The sequence below is a fragment of the Etheostoma spectabile genome, chromosome 12, assembly GCF_008692095.1.
Source record: "Etheostoma spectabile isolate EspeVRDwgs_2016 chromosome 12, UIUC_Espe_1.0, whole genome shotgun sequence".
NCBI lineage: Eukaryota > Metazoa > Chordata > Actinopteri > Perciformes > Percidae > Etheostoma > Etheostoma spectabile.
The window spans coordinates 14,484,743-14,507,754 of record NC_045744.1 but is presented as its reverse complement, the minus strand read 5'-3'; the positions used below and the strand labels follow the sequence as shown (position 1 = coordinate 14,507,754).

The following is a 23,012-nucleotide window of genomic DNA, read 5'->3' as shown; positions in this document are numbered from 1 at the left end:
TAAGGCCATTGTATTTATATAATGCTATAAATCCAGGCTAAAATTAATGATGTTAACAATGCATGCATGTTGCTTCCTCTAAATTTCAGGTTGTGGCCAACTAGCAGGGCCTGCTTTGGTTGTTTGATAAATTGATAAACGTTGATTGTGATTGGTGGTTTGCTGTGCATGCAGAGCCTGCATGTCACGCACTAAAAACAAACTCTGTATCCAAGAACAATTAAATCAGTGAAAATGACGTCATATCAGACACAGACTGCTGTCGTAGATTAGTGTTACATCGCGGCTCTGAACCGTAATGTTTGTTGGGACAGACACCTTGTTTCTTTAGACTAACTTTTTATTAGCTTTAGACTGGCTGGCCGCAGCTTTCTGCGGTGAAAAATGGTTGAGAGATGTCGTGATGATATTACATTAATCAGGTGATTTAGTTTGTCTTTGCAGCAAACATAAAAAAATGACTACTGTAGCTCCACTACCCATGTGTCAGTGACAGTTGAAGCTCATGGTACTTTTCTACACACGGAGAGCCTCGCTTCCCATAACGAACCCGGTTGGACTAACGTCACATACACATGTTGCCCACATGGCTACCTGTCTTAAAGGGGAAGGGTTGGGCCATAACAATCAATAAGGACACCGGTGAAAGTTCACTTTTTTATCAAGCAGCAAATAGATTGTAGCGTCAACATCGCAACATTCTGCGATGTGACTCGCGCATGCGCAGCTCGCGATGTAGACAATGAAACAAAATATCCTGCAGCCCTAATTGGGAGATTGAATTGTTTTTAAAGAATATATCAAACATGCTACATTTGATGTTCCAGCTACTTACTTTACTGAATGTGCTGCTTTTCCTTGTCTTAAATTATATTAAATTTAATATCTTTGCATTTCGGCTTTCTTTTCAGACAAAACAAAACCTATGACGACACCACCTTGCATTTGCGATGGGATTATTCACTAATTTCTAAAATTTATTGGCCAAACAATTAATTAAAGGAAAACACTTGTTAGTTGCAGGCTTGCTAACGATGCTTGTGGCTGCCCGTGTCCTGTGAGTTTTGATCCCTTACATGTATACTGGCTCAAAGAAAAACAAAACCTGTGGATTACTGGGCTGAGCTATGTCAACATTCATTTTCAAATCGTGATTTTTACTTCATAAAAACTTGTGATGTACAATGTCGTAAGTACCCAGTTGTTCTCTAAAAGAAATTGGGTAAAATAAATAAATACAGTTTAATTAAAACCCCTGACAGGTTTAAGAGTTACTTTAAGATACAACTTGGGCAGCAACACAAACGACAAACAATATTTTCATTATTGGTTAATCTTCAAATTATTTGCTCAATTAATCTGTTAATTTTGTGGTTTATAAAATGTTAAAAACAATATTTAAATAATATAAGAAATGACAATTACAATGTCCAAGAGTCCGACCCACAGGTCAAAACCCAAAGATATACAATTTACTGTCATGAAAGACTACAAAAACAGCAAATATTCACATTCGATAAGCTGGAAACGGTGATTAAAAAGACAAGCAAATCAATTTACTATTACTTATTTTATTTATTAATTTATTTTATTAATTCAGGACAAGGCACATTGTTGGACAAGCACAACAGTACACGTAAATGTGCCAGATTGTAGCCCGAGGGCTACTTTCCATCTGCAGTCCAATAGGCAGGTTGGAGTTACAGTAAAAAAAGATATAGGATAGTAACATTTAGTATATTAAAAACAAGAAGAAACAAAAAGAAAAGGAGGAAAAAACAGGACAATTCATTAGTAGAAACGCAAGTTAGCGGTGGTTACACGTTTGGTTAGCTCTAAGCCACAGCTTTACCTGGCTCTTAAAGGAGGCCAAAGTGGGACGCTCCCTTATAGTTGGCTGAAGTGTGTTCCATAATGCACTGCCTTTAATAGAAAACAACCTCCCAGTCCCTGTTTACAACAGCTCTTGTGATCCGAGTGTGTCTATATTTAATATACTCCAACAGTGGAGGTGGCGCCAGGCCATGAAGTACTTTATAAATTAAGCACAATGAGGAAAATTTACTATAATTATCAAAACTCAATAAGTTATATTTCTCTAAGATATTGCAATGATTATAAGAGAGAGTTTTTTTATCCAGAGTCTTAAGCGCCTTCTTGTACAGAAGCTCAACTGGTTTTAAGGTAGTAGTACCCGACAGACCAGCTAGTGATGCAATAGTTCAGATGTGAAAGTATCATTGAATGCAGGAACATCAGAGCAGCTGAATCTGATAGAGATCCTCTGATTTGTTTAAAATTATGAAGATTGAATGTGATTCTTTTGGATATAATTTTAACATTGTTTTTAAAAGAGTCTAGAGTCTATAATCACACCTAAATATTTACATTCATTAACAACTTCCAACTCTTCTGTGCCCAACATCACCCCCGATTGAGCAGGCATAACAGCAGAAGATTGCTTCAAGTATAAACAGTTTTTATTTTTATTTTTTATTTAAAATAAGACAATCTATTGAGCCATGTTTGTATGTGTGTATGAGCTGTTGAGAGAACACTTGCTGCCTCCACAGGATCTTTTTTTTTTTTTTTTTTTTTTTTTTTATACTAATTGTTTAGTAAATCCAGCACTCAGCCTTGATAGAGGAAACTCACTCCTGATCAGAAGAAATCCCCAGAATTGGAAAATGTTTTGTTCTTTGGCAAAGTGGGTCACCCCCAGTAGAAGTTCTGTTATGTGAATAATTGCAATACTAAAAATAAACATGATAGTTCTTTTATAGATTATAGTAAAGTAATTTTGATGCATAATGAGTAATGGGGCTGTCCCATTCATTTTGAGGGCAGCTTCATAACTTATCAGTGGCCCTCAGGTTTCTTAATATAAAGTTTGTGGTACTGTTATTGGACTCATGTAATGCTAGTTCTGTAAAATCAGATGCGATGCTGTTTGTAAGAGAGTGTGTTAAAAAATGAAGCGGGGAAAGTTCATTAAAAGTACAAGAGAAAGAGGATCTTGTGACTGAAACGGGCCATCTTCCTGTGACAAGATAACTGACACATGCCATGTCGGCTTCATGCGCAAGTTCAGCTGAGTGTTATACCGTCTCCAGTCACAGGCGCCCACAGTGCCCCCGTTGACTCTGCTGTGTGTGTTACTACACTGACGTTAACCACATCAGAGAGAAGCTTGGTTACACTGATGAGTAGACCATAGTGACAACATACAGGGGGGACGTTTTCCTCTCAGACTCTTAAGAGTCCCTAAAGCTGTGATTCATGCTGCCTTGTGTAGTTGTTTCCTGCCTGTTTTGTAGGGTACGCCTCAAGAAGTGGAATGGAAATTTCAATAAAAAAATCCCTGATTACTGATCCTCACTCAGCGTACATCCTGAAACACAGCTGTGTTACACTTTGTAGCTGGGCCGTTTCATTGCCACTTCACTCCTCTTTGGAGTTAAGTGATAGTTAGCTGTGTTTCCTCTGTGACGCAGACATGTCAGTGAGAAGAATTTAATTGTACCTGTATTTAAACATGCCTCTTTTTCTTGCCAGTGTCACTGACTGTTTACACTAGGGCCAGTAAACCACCCAGCCTTAAGTGGCAATGTTGAAGTCCTTCTCATTGCTGTTGTTTTCTATCTCCAGGTGCATGATGAACTTACGGTGTTTTAGCTGTCACAGCTAGTCAGGTGCCACACCATGGCCAAACCTGGGAGCGACAGAGATGGAGCCATGGTGGAAAAGCAGGCGGGGAAGAAGGTATGTGTGCACAGACACAAAATAGACTGGAAAAATAAACACTTGAGTAAGAAGATCATATTACATAATCTTCATCAGTAGATTCAGAATTGTAGATGCTCAAACTTCCACTTTTAGGAGCACTTAAGTGACTTTTTGTTTAGGTTGGCATTAAAACTGAGGTTTAAAGTTCATTCTTGATCTTGAACACAAGTTTACAGTTTACAAAACGATCTAAACCTCAAGATACATTTAGAAGCTGTTCTGGATCCTAAGTCATCTTATCTGTGACTTGTGTTTGAGTACTTTGATTGTGATTCAGTAGTTTGGCTTAGTCACTGTTAGCAAGGCGAGCTACGAGATGCTGAAATGGTGAAGCAGATAGACTTTTTATCAAGATGCCAATGAGGGAAGTCTTGACTAAACAGAGGACGCGTTTTTATGTTTTGGCACTTTGTGCACCTGGCCATCTCTTGTTTCGTCATGGTGATAAGTTTTCCTTCAGACATTTTTATAAATGTCTTTGCAATGCAAAGTGCAACATGTAAACACACTCATTACCCACTCACTAGATATGAGTTTAAGATACACATCTTGATGCTGGCAGGGTCCATAATTACCTCCCAGCTATATCCTGTACCTAATTTTACTATAAAGTTAATATGACAGCCATACATTTACATTGATGCTAATGTGATTTGATCAGAGGTGATTCAGTAATCTAACAATATCCTATCTCCCATATTGTTATACCAGCACTATGTATGCATCCCTTTCCTCATCAATTAGAGAGACAGCCAGATTTTCTTTTTAAGGCAGAATTGCTTCTCATCTTAACCCTCCTCTACTTTTAACACTGCCTGGGACTTCAGCTTTGCACAGCTGGCACATTGCTTCACTGAGATCAAAGAAGCATCACACTGCAGACATTTTGCCTCCATCCAGAGATGTATTTTACTGCACCAACGTGCAGCTCACTAAAGTTCTGGTACTGAAAAAGCTGCAATTTATAGTGCATGGACCCAGTAACCATAATTGTAAGACATTGTGTAAATACAGATATAACTGGTTTCTTCTGACAGAAGAATCCAGATAGCCTCTTCATGCACATGCAACACATTTTAATTGATGCTGTGAAAAGTTATTTTCATAAAAGTAAGTAGCAGCTGCATGTGGGAGGGATCAAATTTAATATTTTCAGTTGTGTGTGTGTGTGTGTAGTGGGAGTTGTTGTGATTTTAGCTAAGTATCAGAGGCTCAGACTGGTCACCATAATACATGTATCTAACCTCAGTGTGGCAATACTCATTAAGCATGCTTCTGGGTATAATCAAGTTTGTGTTCAATGTATGTAGTTTATTGTGAGTCCTCTTATTTCATTAAAATAAACCTATAGTTGAGTTGAGTATTGACTCAATCATTTCTTAGACCTGCAAAGTCCTCGTTAACATGTCGCTAGCTTTATATCAAAATGTGAGTGTAGAGGACAGCTTGTATGTCTTAGTGTTTTTTCAGACTTAAGGAAAGCCATTCATTTAATAAGTATTAGTATTTAACACTACTCTGGGAGTTTGACTTGCACTTGTGAAAATGCTCACACTTCAACAAGCCGAGTACCTTCTTTCTCTCGTGATTTTTTTATTTCTGTGTAAACAAAAAAAACTCCTGACCTTTTATTCTTTACTTGGCAGAGACCTTTATTGGTAAAAGAATGTTAGAGTCATGCAGGCAAACCTGCTGCCTGCAGGACCCAAACAATATGTTGCAGAGACCCAATATTGTGTTATGTAATCATCTGCACTTATGTTTATGTTAGTTTCATGTTTTATGAAACTGAAATACTATCTGCACAGTTAGCTCTACCCTTTTGTTTTGAAGCTAACAAATCTTTTTAAATGTAGCCACCTCTTTTTATTTACTGCCATGACTGTATTGTTTAAAACACACACACACACACACACACACACACACACACACACACACACACACACACACACACACACACACACACACACTCACATAGACAGACTTGTGTCCCAAATTTTGCCACGCCTTTGCCTTGTTTCAAATGCCTGATTAGTATTTTCAATTTCCTTGTCACCTCTGACAGAGCAAAGACAAGTTGTCCCCTTTCACCAAAACTCCGAAGCTGGACCGGAGCGAGTTGCTGGGGAAGGAAGGGAAAGCCAAGTCTTCCATGAAGCGCAAGCTCTCCTTCACTACCAGTCCGCTCCGGACCGAGGAGCGAGACTCAGACACAGGTAAGAGCTGTTGCTGCTCGTCCCTGTTGCTCTTTCAACAGCCATGCTGCTGGCTGACTGCCATGTCGTCACACTGCCCTCCAGTGGCCTGTTGTTGAACGTTTTCTTTAGGGACCGTCTCTTGGTCAAATTGTTTTGACTCGTTTCCTATCAGGATCAATATCTGACCAGATTTAAGAAAGTTGTGGCCTGTTGTGTTGAATAACGAGATGTAAACCAAGTTGTAGGCCTAGTTATGTTTGACTCATGGCTGTTAACTTTCTTATGAAAATGAAAATTACGGAACCTGACCCTCCTTTAACATAAAAGTTGATTCTTTAGTTTAGCGGCCTTATTTTTTTTAAGTTGAAGTATAAGACTGGTGACATTGTCAACAAATCTTGTCTGTGTAGCCAAAGGCCTCTGTATTCCGCTCTGTAATAAACCTCCAATCTTGTCAAAAAACACATCAATAAGCCACACGGTGCAGTTTGTTGACTAAATCCCACATACACCATCCGATTGCTTTAAATTCCTAGGGCACCAAATGTGTATTAATCTACCACCGAAAATGGTTCCCAAATTATCTATTTTTACTCTATTTTTTTGTTTTTAGAAAATGAAACTTTATATTTCTCGTATTTTACCCTCTTACCCATTCTGCTCAGCTTCACATTGGCGTAATTGTGAACATAAAGTCTTAATCTTACTTCTCTTACTTGTGTAAATAAACTGTTCTGCTTCTGTCATTTAGTTAGAAGTTTTAACTGTATATTTACATAAGATTTGAGCACAAAAAATAGGTAAGTGTATCACACAGCCATAATCACAGTAAATGAAGTACAGTAATGTGTTTTACAGACGGCTTAAGGTCTTGTAGATTAATTAAAGAGTTTAATTTATGTTGCGCCGGTTATAAAGCTTAACTAGCATGGAGGGCGGCTTTGCCTTCCAGCACCCTTTCCATATCAGGTCCTGTGTTGAGCAACTCTGGGGGAAAAGGGAAATAATGACTCCACTGACTGGATCAGATCTCGTCTCCTGTCTCATGTGTTGCCATGACTCAATCTGTGCGTGGAGTGCAAGTCTGCCTTTGTGCCTGTTTGTATTTGAGTACATGTGAGAGGAGGGTGCCAGAGAGAGTGAGAAAGAGAGTGAGCGTTAATGCAGTGCTTTCCCACCCTTCACATCCCCCCCTTGCTCTCCTCTCCCTACTCTCTCTCCCCTCCCCATCCTCTCTGCTTTGCACTGTAGATGACTCAGACCCAGGCCAGTCGAGTGAGACCTGGGGAGACAGATTAGTGCCTCCCTGCAGGATATACGCAGGTAATCGCTGCAGCCCGATCCTCAGCCCCCGTGGCCTCTACAAGTCACGTCACCCACTTTGTGCCACTATGCTGCTGTAAACATGCATACACACATGCACGTGTGTGGGTTCTTTTCGCCCCCATCTGCCACCGTTACAGATCACGCATGTCTGTATTTTGTAACGACCGACTGAGGCGGGGCACTTGGCTGGCTTAAGAGAATGCTGTCTTTTTGTCCCCGTTTTCAAACATCATGCTTGTCATCTGTTTCTTCGCGTTCTTAACAGATACAAGGGAAAGAGGAAAATGGTGTCGCTGTGACTCTAAAATTTCTGCTTGAGTTTTTTTGGGGGGGACTGTTCTCTAATATCTTTCTTGGTTGTGTTGCAGATAAAGATGTACCAGACAAAAAGAAGGTGAAAAAGGAGGCTGGGGGCAAAAAGTCCCAGGCTCCCAACCTTTTGTTTGGGTATCCTTTGTCAGAACGCAAACAGATGGCGCTTCTAATGCAGATGACTGCCAACAGTCCAGGTTTGTGCCTATCCTGTCATCTTAACCACATCCTCAAGATGGCTCAGAGTATTTTTGCTGTGAGTCATGCCTCTTAGCGATTTTCAAACATGCTCTCTAAAATTTAAGCTTGTTTGAGAATAGGGCAATGTCTCATTTTTAATGTACCTCAACTGGAAAAGTTGTTCTGTATATTTCCCAATGATATTGTGCTGTTATTATCAATTATGTAGCCAGAGAAGTTGACTAAGATCATGTTTGTAAATAATTGGTTCAGAGTAGTTGTAAGACAAGGACAATCCAAACACAGAAAATACAAACAAACACAAGTAAACTCAGGTTGTAGTAAAACCAATGTCACAGTGATTGCTCAATTGAACACTTTGTTTATTAAATGAACAGTTTGGCATTTTAAGAAAGACAGTTATTCGCTTATGCCATGAGTTAGATGTGCCTTGCGCATTAATTCAGGTGGTTATCTCAACCTTTTGCTTAAAGCGTCAATTAAGTGCTTTTCTCTCTCTCTGCTTGTGTCCAGACTCTACTCCCAGTCACCCCTCACAAACGACCCCTGTGCAGAAGAAAGTCCCCAGCAGTGCCTCGTCTCGACAGAAGGACAAGGTCAACAAGAGGAACGAGCGAGGGGAGACCCCCCTTCACATGGCAGCCATCCGGGGAGATGCCAAGCAAGTTAAAGAGCTCATTAGCCTGGGAGCTGACGTCAACGTCAAAGACTTTGCAGGTACAATGCCCTGGGAGGTGATCATTTAACGGCTTTCAGTGTGTCAGTATGGTAGCTATTAATGACTTGAAGCTGACAACAGCGGCCCATTTGAAGGTAATATCTCATGATGAGATAATAAAAATGAACATCAGTGTGCATCTTATGATAAAAAATAACTTTATTAATCCCAATGGAGATTCTTGTGCTAGAGATTGCTAAAAAATTCCCCATACAAATAGAATATATGGATATGTTGGGTCCTTGGAGAAACGGGTGGTAAGGTGGGCAGGAGCACCTTCATTCAACCTGTTTCTACTTTGATTTTTGTGGAGTTTCTTTTTTTATTTTTTTATTTCATTGCTCTACCTGCCTTCCTACCTCCCAATAGAAATACATTTTTAATTAAAAAATTTGGATTGAATTACTTTATATATTTTTAAACTCCCGCTGTTGCTGTTTTCTGTTCTCACCAGGTTGGACTCCTCTTCATGAAGCCTGTAATCTTGGTTACTACGATGTGGCCAAGGTCTTAATAGCAGCAGGTGCGGAGGTGAACACGCAGGGTCTGGATGATGACACGCCACTCCATGATGCTTCCAGCAGCGGGCATAAAGATGTAAGAACTTCACTTGAAGTTTGTCTAGCCACAGTATTGTAGGACTTAAAGGGCCTGTACCAGATATTCAGATCATTAATATAGCAGCAAATAAATATTTACTATGTAAAGAGTTAGTGGAGTAACGGCATTCTGAGCAGAGAATGAAGTCACACTCCGTGGGTGTGTGTGGGTGTGTGTGTGTGTGTGTGTGGGTGTGTGTGTGTGTGTGTGGTAATCTGAGCATCAACCGTCTTTTTTTGATTGCTGGTCTGGCTGCGAGTGCATATAGGTGCCTTATGTCTTGGTATCAAATTGAGAGGGCCGTGACAAAGCGACGGTATTTGAAGTGTTGGGAATGGTCTAGTCTCATATCACGATATTGATATGATATAGATATGTGGCCCAGCCCTATGAGTACAGCACCTTTTTTTAATTTAAAAGTAAATTACACATTGTTTAAAAATTCAGATTGTCTTTTGACAGGTCTGAGATGTCTACATTTGTAACAGACTAGTGTAGCCTACATAGGAAAAATATGTAATATGAACAGATTATGATGAAATAGCTTTTATGCAATTGTTTTTCAAAAGCATCATACATCTTGCAAGTCCATTCCCGCATAACATTTCCTTTTTCTCACAAAAAGTCTTTGGATCACAATAAAATCTGTTTTACTACCACACAAAGCTAATGAACAATTCCTCATACATATTGCATCTCAAATCACATTTTCAGTGACTATGAACATTACTTCTGTCACTTAACATTGTGCCAAAATATGAAAACTAATGTTGCCGTCAATGGGCTTATTTGCTAACTAACAACCGCAAAGGAAACATCCAGCACATAGATGGTACCTTAAACTAATGTTACGTGAAAATTATGATTTAACGTCACCGCTAATTTTCCATACAGTTTAGCAACAAGAAAAACTACTGAATGAACATTTCTACATTTTTTCTACATTTATGTTGGTTTTGAGCGGTATGCATCCCCACTAACCTGGAAAATGAGAGAGAACAGACAACCATTTGCTTGAGTTCAGTCTTGTAATCACAACTGCAGAGCGGCTGCAATAATTTAAAAGCTGCATATGGCCGGAACAGTGGTGCAATAGTTCCAATTTCAAATCCAATGTTCAAGTCTATTTTGTCATTTTTACTTCCAACAGTCTGTATTGTGTAGGTTTGTTTACAACCTTGATGCTTGTTTTAAGGTTTATCAATCTTATTTCCTGTTTGATTGTTAGATTGTGAAACTTCTGCTACGCCATGGTGGTAATGCCTTCCAGGCCAACAAGCGCGGGGAGCGCCCGGTGGACGTTGCAGACTCTCAGGAGCTGGAGCAGCTATTAAAGGGAGAAGTGTCACTGTCGGACCAAGATGACAGCTCTTCAGGTATGCGGAGAGTGTTGAAGTGTTATGCTGACATCTTGTTTAAAGTCACATATTAACATACTAGCGTTTATAGTAATGGAAATTACTATCCACTGCACCTTAGAGCATGATGTGTACATGCGTTTTCACTATAGGTGGACCAGATGTGGCTTAACCAACAGTGCATTTAGGGCTTTACTCTGACTACATATATTTTCATGAATATACAGTAGGTACAGTCTTGGCATTCCTATATGGACTACTAAAAATGTTGTCTGTTTAGTTTTTTTATTTTCTTTTGCCACCAAAGGAAAAATTATAATATAAGAATTTACAGAGGAAGTTGCTGTTTTGGATATGACATGTTATCTTCAATCATTGCTTTTGTTTGTGTGAAAGTATATAGTGTTTTTATTGACTTTTATTGTATCATTTTAAAATAGGTCTTCTCTTCTCTGCAGAGTCTGAAGACCCTCCATCTGTCAATCCATCCAGTGTGGATGACAACATGGAAGACTCTGATACTGAGAAGGAGTCGGACGGAAAACTGACCACAAAAGCATCCTCGTCTGTGCCAGGGCTGGATGAGTACGAGTTCAAGGACGAGGAAGAAGAGGAGGATTTCAGTAAAGCCCTGAGTGACAGACACATTCTCCGCAGGGAACTACGGCAAAGGGAGAAGGAGGAGAAAGATAGGAATCATGTGGCAGGAAAGCAGAGTGGAAAAGGTGATTCCTCACAAAGTCCAAAAGCAGAAGACTTCTCGTGTCCACTGCAGCTCAGATACCTCCAGCGACGAAATGGAGAGCCTTTCAGAGAAAAGGAGTTCCCCAACCTGTTCTCAGAGCTCAGAGAGCATTAAGGTAGACACAAAGTCTAAAAAGGAGAATGCTGAGCAAAAGGACAAGGGCAAAGTCAAGAAGAAGATCAAAAGCCAGAATAAAAACAAAGAAAACCAAGAGGATGGGAAAGAGAACAGCAAAACGTTGGTCCTCTCTCTCGCAGCCGTGTCCGAGAGCACAGAAAAGGGTCGGGAGGAAGACTCCTTCAAGATGTCTTTCAGTCCGAAAGATGACTCATCCGTCCATCTCTTTCATTTGTCGTCCATAAAATCTCCCAAACTGAACCACAGCCTGACAGATAAACAGACACCACTTAAACAGGAAAATACTAAGATGTGCATTTCCATCAGTGACAGCTCAAGTCCGGTGGACGGTGTCAAATACAACCACTACACAGAGGCAGACTACTGCACCGAAGGCTCCAGCACCAAGGGGTGTAAGCACAAGGAAAAGAGCAAACACCAACAGAAAGACTCCAGTGTTGATGGGGACGATGGTCATTCAAGTCCTTACAAAGACTGCAGCATAGGGAACAGTATAGACAGCTCTGAAGGTGCCTTACGGAAGACCGACTTAGATGGCAAAGTGGTAAAGAAGCATAAACTTAAACACAAGGAGAAAGACAAACACAGGAGGGAATACGAGGGAGAGCGGAGCCGCCACAGGCAGAAGGAGGCCAGGAAAGACAGCCAGAGGAATTTGGAGTTTGACAGAGAATTCTGGAAAGAGAATTTTTTCAAAAGTGATGAGACCGATGAACATCTGTCAGTAAAAAAGGAAGGTGAAGAAATTAACTCACTTCAGAAGAACTCCGATTCCACTTCTGTCAAAGATGAGAGAAACCCGAAGGAGAAACACTCAAGCAGCAAGGAAAAGAGGCTGAGAGAAGAGCGAGAAAAAGACAAGGCTGTGAAAAAAGAGCGAAAGGAGGCTGCTGGTAAAGAGGAGAAGGTAAAGGATTCAAAGTTGAGTGAGCGTGAAGAGAGAGTGGAGTGCCACAGCTCAGGGCGGATTCCAGAGGAGTTGCTGCAGAGCAACAGCATGAAAGAAGAGACAGAAGAGAAACCCGTAAGTGGGATCACAGCTGATCAAGAACAGCTGGAACTCTCTGAAAAAGGATCACGTGAGAAAACTGACAAGAGGCTTGCAGGAAAGGAAAAGGATGCAGAGAAAATGGAGAAAAGGCATCCTGACAAGGAAAAAAAGGTTAAAACGGAGCATGTTGACAAAGCTGATTCACAGAATTCAGTGGATCGTTGGAAGGAAAAAGAAAGAACCGGAGCCATTTCTTCTTACTCGCCTGGAGACAAAAACTACAAAGAGAATGAGAAATTGAAAACTTTATCCACAACCAAAAAGAATGAGGACAGCAGGAAAAATAAAGATAAGTTTGACAAGCGGTCTGATAGGGAGAGACAAGACAGAGAATATAGTGTTGGGGATCACAGGGAAAAGGAACGCACCAACCCAGATAAGAAAGGAAAACCTTTTGAAAAAAACGCAGATCATAGTAAATCTGATCGCTCTAAAGAAAAGGACTGTGACAGGAAAAAGAGAGATAAAATAAAAGATGTGACTCTTTCCTCGAGCTCCAATCTGAAATTACTTTTAGAAGAAAAGAAGAGCTATCTGTCTGAGAGCAGCAAGTCCTTATCTACAAAATCAAAGGAGGAAGTTGTGAGAACACCAGAGAAGGATCGTGACCGGAAAGACCGGGACAGAGACTTGGATAAACACAAGGACAAGGATAAGGACCGGCACAAAGACCGCTCCCAGCAGGCCAAAATCAGCAAGGGCAAATCCAGCGAGACCGATGCCGACAAGACCAAATCAAAAGCCTCGCCAGCAACACGAGACACCAAGCCCAAAGAGAAGAGGCTTGTGAATGATGACTTGATGCAGACCAGCTTTGAGCGCATGCTCAGCCTGAAGGACCAGGAGATTGAGCAGTGGCACCGCAAACACCTGGAGAAAATTAAACAAAAAGAGCGAGAAAGGCTTAAACACCGGCCTCTGGTAGATCCAGGAAAGTCCAAACCTAAAGACAGAACAAAGTCTGAACTGTGCCTGAGTAAGGAGCTCATGCGCTCAAAAAGCTCTGAAGCCTCTGATGTCCAAAACAGAGAGAAATCGCTGAAGGACGGCACCAGCCCCAGAACAATGTCGCTTGATGGAAAGAGTCTGCCCTCTATCAACGCAAAGGTCATGTCAGCTGTGGAAAACTGTCTGACCAGATCACCCCGACCAGAGAGTGAGCGCTGTGGCCTCATGTCCAGGTCCGTCTCCTTGGTTTCTGTCGCTAGCTCGGAGGATTCGTGTCAGGCGACAACATTAACACCGAGACACATTGAATACGACTCTGACATGAACCCGGAAGCCTTAGACTCTCAATCTGCATTCCTTCAGTCTTCCCTCGTCATTCAAGCTACCAGATCGCCGTCTGTTCACGATAAAGATTGCAACAGTCTTCCAGATGTGCCGCAAAGTAATCGGATGCTGCTGCCCAGCAGACATGAATCTCCATACCTCAGGGCTATTCTGGACGAGGATGCCAACTCATCGACTGAAGGTAAAGCTGTTGAAAATCTGCCAAAACCCAGTCAGCCTACTGAGACGCTGGGAACAAGAGAGACCTCAGCAGAAACGGAGCAGAGCCTCAACAGTCACCAACAATGTATGAATTCAGTTGCTCATTCAGTCACAGAGATAGAAGGGAGGGCTCCTGGTAGTTCAGCTCCACAAATGTCAAACAAAGATCCTCAGAGTAAAAGCCTGACACTTACCGAGTGCAGTGGCTCAACAGGGTCAACAGAGCAGAGAACTCTTCCTTCCTCGGACCCTTCTGTTCCAAAAGACGTCCAGTGTCCGACAGAGAATTCAAAAGCTGAGTGTAGTAACAACGATTCAGATCAACCATCAACTCCTACAGCTTGTTTATCTGCTGAGCTGTCAGAGCTTACAAACACAAAAACCCTCCAGCAGAGGGAACCACTTGCTGTTTCTGGTATGGAGAGTGTGCAGGAGACGGAATCAGGTACCAGACACATTTCTGACCTTAAAGAAGAACCTCTCGAGAATGCTGATAGAGCAGAAGAAGAGAGTATGGAAACCGAGACTTTCAGAACAGACAATGGAGGAAGTCCGTTACCCTCCACCAGTTCTCATATTCCCAGCTCCACTGCTGGGGAATCCTTGCCAGGTTTTAGCCAAACATGCACTGAGTCCAACTTGTTTCTAGAGGATATGGATGTAAACAACCAAGACTGCAAGAACTCAATATCTTCCAGTGACACTGCAGTTTCATGTCTCGATGCTCAGATGGAGAAAAAGGACAATATGCCCCCAGCGTCTTCCTATAATGCAAGCCCTGAACACAAGGCTGAAGAGATTACTGATGTACAACAGAGCTCAGAGAACAGCGGTGCTGCCGTTTCTGTTACAACAGAGTGTTCATCAGTTGAGGGCAGCCTGGCTACAGAGGGCTTACCTGAATCTACCACAGAGGCCAGCTCAGAGCCAATAAAGGTGACTCCTGCTGATGAAAAACCAGAGTTGTCTTCAGCTGGAGAAGAACAGAGTCAAAGCACCGTCCAATCCACAGGTCAGTCTGACAGCAGCAGCAGCAGCAGCAGCAGCAGCAGCAGCAGCACCTGCAGCGCCTCAAGGAGCTCATCTCCACAATCTGGAGACCGAGATTCTGATTCTCCTGGGGCTAGGGTCAAGGTGCGCTCTGCAGATGAGGATGTGGATGTCCATGTTCCCCATCCACGCAAGAGAAAGATGCCTAAATTTTCGAGCTCCCAGTTGTGCTCAACGACTCAGCAGGAGAAGGAAAAAGGCCAGCAGTCTCTGGCTGCTATTGTAGACTCTGTAAAGCTGGAGGAGATTCAACCCTACCAGACAGAGAGGGCCAACCCTTACTACGAGTTCCTGCACATCCGGAAGAAGATCGAGGAGAAGCGCAAAGTGTTGTGCAGCGTCACCCCCCAGCCACCACAGTATTATGATGAATATGTGACCTTCAACGGATCCTACCTCTTAGATGGGAACCCGCTCAGCAAGCTCTGCATACCAACAGTGAGTTCTTCTTCATATTTTCAGATCTTGGTAAAACTTTATGAACATCATATTCTTAGTTGCATGGTATAAACATAAATTGGCCTCTTTTAATGTTAAGAAACCTTTTATAGTTTTGGCCCTGTACTCCAGCATGTTGGATTCAAAATGAGGACGATTATGTTAACATTTTTTTAATGGTTTATTTAATAGACAGATACAGTATTAATAGACAAACTGAAAACAGCTATCCGATGCAAGGGCTTTTATGAAACTAATGGCGTTTTTCCATTAAATAGTACCTGCTCGACTCGCCTTTTTTGTTCTTCCATTATGAAAAAAAAAGTACCTGGTACCAGCTAGCAGGTATTTTTGTTTTAGTATCACCTCCGTCGAGGTTCCAAGCGAGCTGAGGCGATACCAAAAGGGCACGTGAAACCTGCTGACTACTGATTGGTTCGTCACAAAATCGTCCCTAATCACTGCGTCATCATTGCTAGCGACAGACATGGATGTCAAGGAATAAACCCGTCATTTTTAAATAGTTTAGCCAGCGTTTTTTTTTTTTTTTGCTGCCTCCAGCTTCTTTTGAAACTAAATTTGTATTGTGGCTGTGGCAACAGCCACATCCCGAGAATCAAAAACAACACACCTTCGACGTTCTGTGTGTGTGTGTGTCGCGTTAGGTCACGGCAGTTCCCTGCGGCGTCGCTATGACGACCAGCCACGCTCGCCTCACGCATGACGCGGTACTAAATCTGCAATGGAAAAAGGAGGACGGGGCACGGCAGTCGAGCAGAGCTGGTACTAGCAGTGGGTAAGCGCCATAAGAGATTAGATCAAATAAAGCAATACACATTAAAACATTCCATTAAAAATAGACATTTGTTGGTTTGTTGTTGAATTCACCAGGATTTGGTAGCGCTCTTAAAAGTATTGAAGCACATTTTCAGTGGTCAGGTATCAAGTTTCAGGACTGTTCATTTCACACAAAAAAATCTATCTGAGCAAAATATGTTTTGCAGAATGTGAGCCTACATTTGCCACTTGAAGCTGCTCTGGTGGATCTGCTAAAGCTCTGTAATCTCTTTGCAAAAAGACTAATGAACAAGGTCCTTTAAACAATTAAACCCACGTTTTAGATTATAAGGTTAATTTATTTTACTTTAATTTGATGTGTTTAGGCTTAAAGTGTCACGTCAAATGTAAACCCTGGGATTTGAATCTGAGATCCAATCGTCCAGCTCTGATTCTCAGCCTGCACGGGCTTTTTCAACCTGTTGCACTGGTGCAGTGGTTTGGTCCAGTTCGTTTAGACCGCCAATCTTACTCTAGTCCAGACCAAACAACTAGACCAACCTTTTACTGTGATTTTGTTCACTTAATTTGGGATTCAACCATACATTCTAAAGCTAAACTACTATTAAATCCATCTGTTGATCGTAAACTATCGTGAAAACGATCGGTACATACATTTATTTTTTATTATTATTATTATTATTATTATTATTATTATTATTATTATTGTGTCATGCATACAATAAAATATGCCCAGCCTACACAGGCTTACTAGACACCATTACCAAAGTCGATTTGAAAGACCGCTGTTCGCCAGCAGCAGCCATCTTCTTTATTTTCAAGTAGCAGGGAATTCACGCGGAACCGTTGCAAGCCCGCACACCGACTGTGTGATGTGATTGGACTGACCAGAATTTGGTTTTTCCAGTTCGCAAGTCAACGGAGAACTGCTAGACTGACCCTAGCTGCAAATTACATTTGCTGTCGCTAGGGTGTGTCTAGATTTCTAGGTTATGAAATTACATGAATCCTCTAGATTTAATGTGTTTATTTATTGCTGCCTTTTGAAACAGAAATAACACTAACAGTTAATGTTTAATGTTTGGAAAATGATTATATGATCAATCATCAACCTTTTTATTTAAATTCATCTAAAATTAGAGCCTAGCGGTGAATCCGTCACACCACAAACAAAGGCCAAGTTGGCAACAACAGTGCTGTCCTTAAGAAGGTAACGGTATCATCAGCTCGCTCACTGTAAATGCAAACGTCGGCTCCTGACTCGTTAGCTGGTAACTGTAACGTTACTGTTAACATTAACAAACACACAAACACTTAACGTTAACAAAGTCGCTAGCAAGCTTGGGTTAAATTCGCCATTGCGTGCGTGCGTGCGTGCGTGGTGTGTGGTGTGTTTAACCGTGACGTTTTAAATCGTGTTAATTAGGGAAACTGGTTTACCGCTGCATCTCTTGTTTCTACCCATATTCTCTTATTACTTTGCAAGCTCTTTGTGACACCAGAGACAATAAACTCAAAAGGCTCAGTAAAGTCAAGCTTGACTTGCTGTCAATCACCAGAATTTGTTTTCTTAAGAAACGTAAAGTAATCGATATATAATTGTTTACCTCTGTCAGAAATAAAATGAACTTTTCTACAAGCCCTAATTTACTTGGTTGTGTAAAACTTGTTTAAATATATGTTGTTTATTAGCTGCTTATATAGTGTTAAGAAAATATCCAGTCAAAAGGAAACTAAACTTGCATCTCTGCATAGTGACTCATCAGACATCTCATTGCAACATTGATAAGTGTTTTTAAACCGTCTCCCCCTCCATTGTTGTGTGTTTGAACAGATAACTCCACCTCCATCATTACCTGAGCAGCTGAAAGAGATGTTCAAACAACAAGAGGTGGTCCGTATGAAACTACGACTACAACACAGCATTGAAAGGGTATGTTTTATTCCTGGAGCTTTTTGTTTTGTTTGGGTTGAGTACCTGTAGACATTTTTATTACTTCAGCAGCGTTTATTTTTGAAAACCCTCAACATTTTGAAGCTGTGCGGTTTGATACCCTCTTGAAGACTTAAAAAATATATCAAGATTTAAAGTTCTCATATTATGCTCATTTTCAGGTTCATAATTGTATTTTGAGGTTGTACCGGAATAGGTTTATATGGTTTAATTTTCAGAAAACACCATATATTTGTTATACTACACATTGCTGCAGCTCCTTTTTCACCCTGTGTGTTGAGCTCTCTGTTTTAGCAACAGACTGAGGCTTCTCACTTTTGTACCATCTTTGTTGGGAGTCGCACATGCTCAGTAAGTACTGCTAGCTTGTCAGTTTGCAGAGCATGAGCGAGTGCCATGCTAGCAGCTAGGCGAGCATTATAACGCGTGTTACAAAGTGACGCACGTCCGTCACTGAAGTAAAGACTGTACTACAATAGAGCTGTTTGGAGCAGTTTTGAACAGTGTTTTCTGTTGGAGATGGTAAGTCCATTTGGGGTGGACTTTGGGCTTTTTCACTTTGTAAAGCTATAACGTGCACAAAAAAAGATGTATAACACAATAAAGGAAAGGGAAACAGTCAAAATGCATAATATGAGTACTTTAAGATACTTACCACATATACTATGGGATTTATAGTATTAATTTGACTTGTTTTTCTTCCATTTAGGAAAAACTGATTGTTTCAAATGAACAGGAAGTCCTACGAGTCCATTATCGGGCAGCAAGAACACTAGCCAATCAGAGTCTGCCTTTTAGTGCCTGTACCGTTTTATTGGATGCTGAAGTGTACAACATGCCTCAAGATGTCCAGGTAAGTGTTTGCCTGTAAGGTGGTTCTTCTTCTTTTTAGTCGGTTCTTAAAGGGCAACTATTATATTGCATTTTAAGGTTGATACTTCTATTTTGTGTTTGTACTAGAACATGTTTACATGCTGTAATGTTCAAAAAACACTTTATCTTTCTATACTGCCCATGGCTACTGCTTCTGTATTCACCCTCTGTCTGAGACGCTCTGTTGGAGCGCCTGTCTCTTTAAGCCACCCTCCCGTAAAAGCCCAGGTTGCTCTTAATGTCCAGCATGTTTCCTGGAATCACCAATAAAGGCTTCTTAACTAAATACTACACAACCCAACATGTCCCAGCAATGTGACCCGAAATTGGGGAGAAATGACCTAACATTGGCCGCCAAGATTAAATCTATCTGGCGTTAGCATGCAGCTACTTAATATTTAGCAGTAGGCTAACGTTAGATTCTAAAAGGTATGAAGCAGCACTTTCTATCGCAGATAAAGACTTCTGAACCAAATACCACCCAATTGGACATTTTTCAGGAGTAATGCAAACCAAAATTGGGGAGAATTTCACAACATTGGCAGCCAAGATGGCATCTTTTACTGCTGTTAGCATGTAGCTACATGCAACAAAGTTAACAACGCAGTAGCTTAAAAAAAATAAAACACTCCAGTAGTTCCTGCTTGGAGTAGATGACCAATCATAGAAGGCCGGCTTGGAGTTGCGTAACAATGAACTGAGAATAGAAAAAACTGTTGAAACCGGAGCGTTCAGAACAGTTGGAAATCTGAATGTTTGAGCTCCCAGGGATTTCTCTAAAATATGTTTACCTCATTATTCAAAGTTTTGGCCACATTTAACATAATAAATCACTTTTAATGATAATGTATAGAAATGCAGTATGTTTAAAAAGTGGTTGTGTGTTTGGTTCACAGAGTGATGATGGCAAAACGTCGGTGAGAGATCGATTCAACGCCAGGCAGTTCATGTCCTGGCTACAAGATGTTGATGACAAGTTTGACAAACTGAAGGTGAGATCACTGTGGTTGTTTGGTCGTGTTCACACCAGCAAAAGGGATCCAGCAATTTTTCCGGAGGGTTGTACAACGGTGGGTGTAGTAGCAATCTGCCCACAAAAAAAATGCTACTGGAGGGAATTTGAAGCCATTTCCATCTTTTGCTGGTGCAAATAATAACGATGCCCGCCATTGTTTGGTTAATCCTTTATTTTATAAATGTATTTAAAAACACATACAAAAAGACTAACTTGAAAGAGACGTCGGGTTTAGAGCCTGACCAATAAAGGATTTTTAAGGGCGACACTGATAAAAATATTTGGTCATTTAAAAATCCGATATTCTGATATATACAAAAAAAAAAAAAAATCCAGAACCGCGAAAACAAAACATAAACCGATTTCCCTAACATTAGTTAATTGAGTTATCACTAAAATATGATAATTTGTTTTATTGTCACAACAGAAGAACATCAAAATATATTAAATTTCTAATAAATAAAATGTATAAAAATACAAACTTATGCAATGCTAACACTCATACCATGGTTGACTGACTTGATTTTAATTTTGAAATATTAATTTATCAGAATCATTTATTTGTCAGACATTATTCTGATGAATGAATATTTAAAAAAGTAATAAGAAGAATTATTGTCCATTTTAAATGCAAATACCAATAGTTTTGGAAATGCCCAATATTGGCCCGCCGATATATTGGTCGGGCTGTAGTTGGGTTGCGTTTCTCCAAAAGCTCAATCCGTCTCAACCAGCGTTCAAAATAAGCACGACGTACCAGCCACATGCTGGTAAAATATGCAAGTGGCTGGTAGATTTGCTTCACTCACCAGCCCAAAAAATGAATGATAATCTATTGGGTAGCTGTTAAAATTTGAACATTTATTAGCCAGGTTGATGAAAATGTTAATTTGGTCTAAATGTTTCAGCGGAGGCTCTAGGCAGAGCGAAGAATGTGGTTGGATAAAATAATAACATACCCTGTGCCTCCACAGACGTGTCTTCTGATGAGGCAGCAGCATGAGGCGGCGGCCCTGAATGCTGTGCAGCGTCTGGAGTGGCAGCTCAAGCTGCAGGAGCTGGACCTGGCCACCTACAAGTCCACCAGCATCTTCGAGATCCCTGAGTTTTACATCCCACTCGTGGAGGTCAACGACGATTTTGACCTTACCCCAATATGAGTTGTAGGACAGATGGGCTTTGCCACAGCGGTGGCCAAATCACGGAAACGAGACGCATACCGCACGTTCGAGGAAAAAGAAAGAAAAATGTGAAGCACTTAGAATGTGGCGGTAATACAAAAAGAGCATTTATTGCAGAGACAATTTTACTTCAGTGCTCTTACAGTCCAAACCAGCACGCCCACCGTGAGGACGGGGAACACGGACTGACTGTTCCTCGTACAGAAGGAGGAGGCTACGGATGTTGTCGGAGCAGAGACCAAAAGCTTGGGCGGAGCGGGGCGGGGAATCAAGAAGCAAAGTGTGGATGTCAACCACCTTCTACTGCTCCTCCTTAAGCAGGGTCACACAACTGAAAGTTCAATTGTTCTCAAAGTGAGTGTTCATACATTGTGTACAGACTGTGCTCTTAATTTTCTAACTTATTTTATACATAAAAAAATTGTGCATTTGTAAATAGCCATGTAATTATTGTTTCAAACTTGTAAAAACAAAAAATAATAGATATTTTGATTGTAAACTTGTTCTGTCTCATGTTTTAAAGGACCAAAGTTGGTTTTTATATCGAGTGTCCTCTTCGTCCGTGATGTTCTTGTTGTTGTTGGCTTAAAATCTTAAGCATGTGTTGGCTTTTGTTGTGTTTTTTGTTTTTACGGTTTCACCCTTCCTCATCTGGAGTTCCACGCCACAGCTGGTGTTTTTTGACTTTGGCAATTAAATGCTGTGCATGCATTGCATTGTTTGTACTTTTTCCCTAAAAAAAACTGTACTGTGGACTTAATGTGAGGTTTACTGAAGTGTTCCAGCAGCTTTTTTTGCGTCATGTGTTTTGTCCCCTTTTGTGGCCTCACTCCTCATGTTGTCCATTGTGTCTTGCGCACATTACAGTCTGTTGTGGCTTCCAAGGGGAAAAAAACATGTACTTTTACAGTTTCAATGTGAGATCACAACAAAACCTATTTTTTCAACATAATGCCTTTTGAACGATGGTTCTAAAAAATGTCTATTTTAATATTTACTTGTTACATGACTTGTACATATTTGTAATATATAATTGAATACATTTTATTTGTTGTGAAATTAAAGTGTTGGTGTCATTAATCCAAACACTGCACAAGAGCTGAAACAATTACCGTTAGTTGATTAATCGATCAGTCAGTCAGTCAGTCAACAGTTTTGATTATCCATGTAGTTGTTTTAGTTTGATGAGCTACGATGCCAGACAGTCACTGTTCTTTTTAGTGTTGGTTGGACAAAACAACTCCGAGCCTCTGAGAAACGGCCATGGGCATTTTTCATTTCATTAATGAAAATAATCCTATGTTAAAGCCCTACCAAAAAATTATGATTTAGCATTTCAGATGTATCTTTAGTCAGTATTATCCTCTGCCAGTAGATGTCACTGTACACATCTAGGCAACTTAATGTGCCTGCAGTGATAACTGCTAAGATGGTTGCAGAGCTCCTTACGTATTAAACATAAGTGTAATTTTCTCATTATTTTAAACGCCAATGTCAATAGCCTCCAAAATGACTATAAACTCGAAAGTTACCTCATTGCACTGCTGTTGTATTAGAAATGTGTAGCTACATCATTAACTGGCAACAGTGCATTCTCAAAAGGATTTTGTCTCCATTCTCCCCCAGAACAACTAATTTTAACCCACAACCATACTACTTTTTAACTCAACTTCATTATTAAGACCCTAAACATAAGAAATTAAGTGTTTAGTTACCAAAATGATCATGTTTAATTAGTCATTTTCCCCTTGCCTTACATTCGCTTTGTTGGTATGA

General features: G+C 40.6%; 1 protein-coding gene across 1 annotated transcript in view; it reads left to right on the top strand.

Moving 5' to 3' along the window:
* The window catches only part of ankrd12 (ankyrin repeat domain 12), a 44,410-nt gene extending 22,286 nt beyond the window's left edge, over window positions 1-22,124 (top strand). Inside the window, 13 exon segments of the mRNA XM_032531958.1 lie at window positions 3,649-3,762; window positions 5,852-6,002; window positions 7,236-7,307; window positions 7,679-7,819; window positions 8,337-8,540; window positions 8,996-9,138; window positions 10,370-10,517; window positions 10,958-11,217; window positions 11,219-15,415; window positions 18,048-18,146; window positions 18,877-19,020; window positions 19,937-20,032; window positions 21,030-22,124. Coding sequence (XP_032387849.1) covers window positions 3,703-3,762; window positions 5,852-6,002; window positions 7,236-7,307; window positions 7,679-7,819; window positions 8,337-8,540; window positions 8,996-9,138; window positions 10,370-10,517; window positions 10,958-11,217; window positions 11,219-15,415; window positions 18,048-18,146; window positions 18,877-19,020; window positions 19,937-20,032; window positions 21,030-21,215 — 5,901 coding nt within the window. The 5' untranslated portion in view covers window positions 3,649-3,702 and the 3' untranslated portion in view covers window positions 21,216-22,124.
* The last annotated feature ends 888 nt before the right edge of the window (window positions 22,125-23,012 follow it).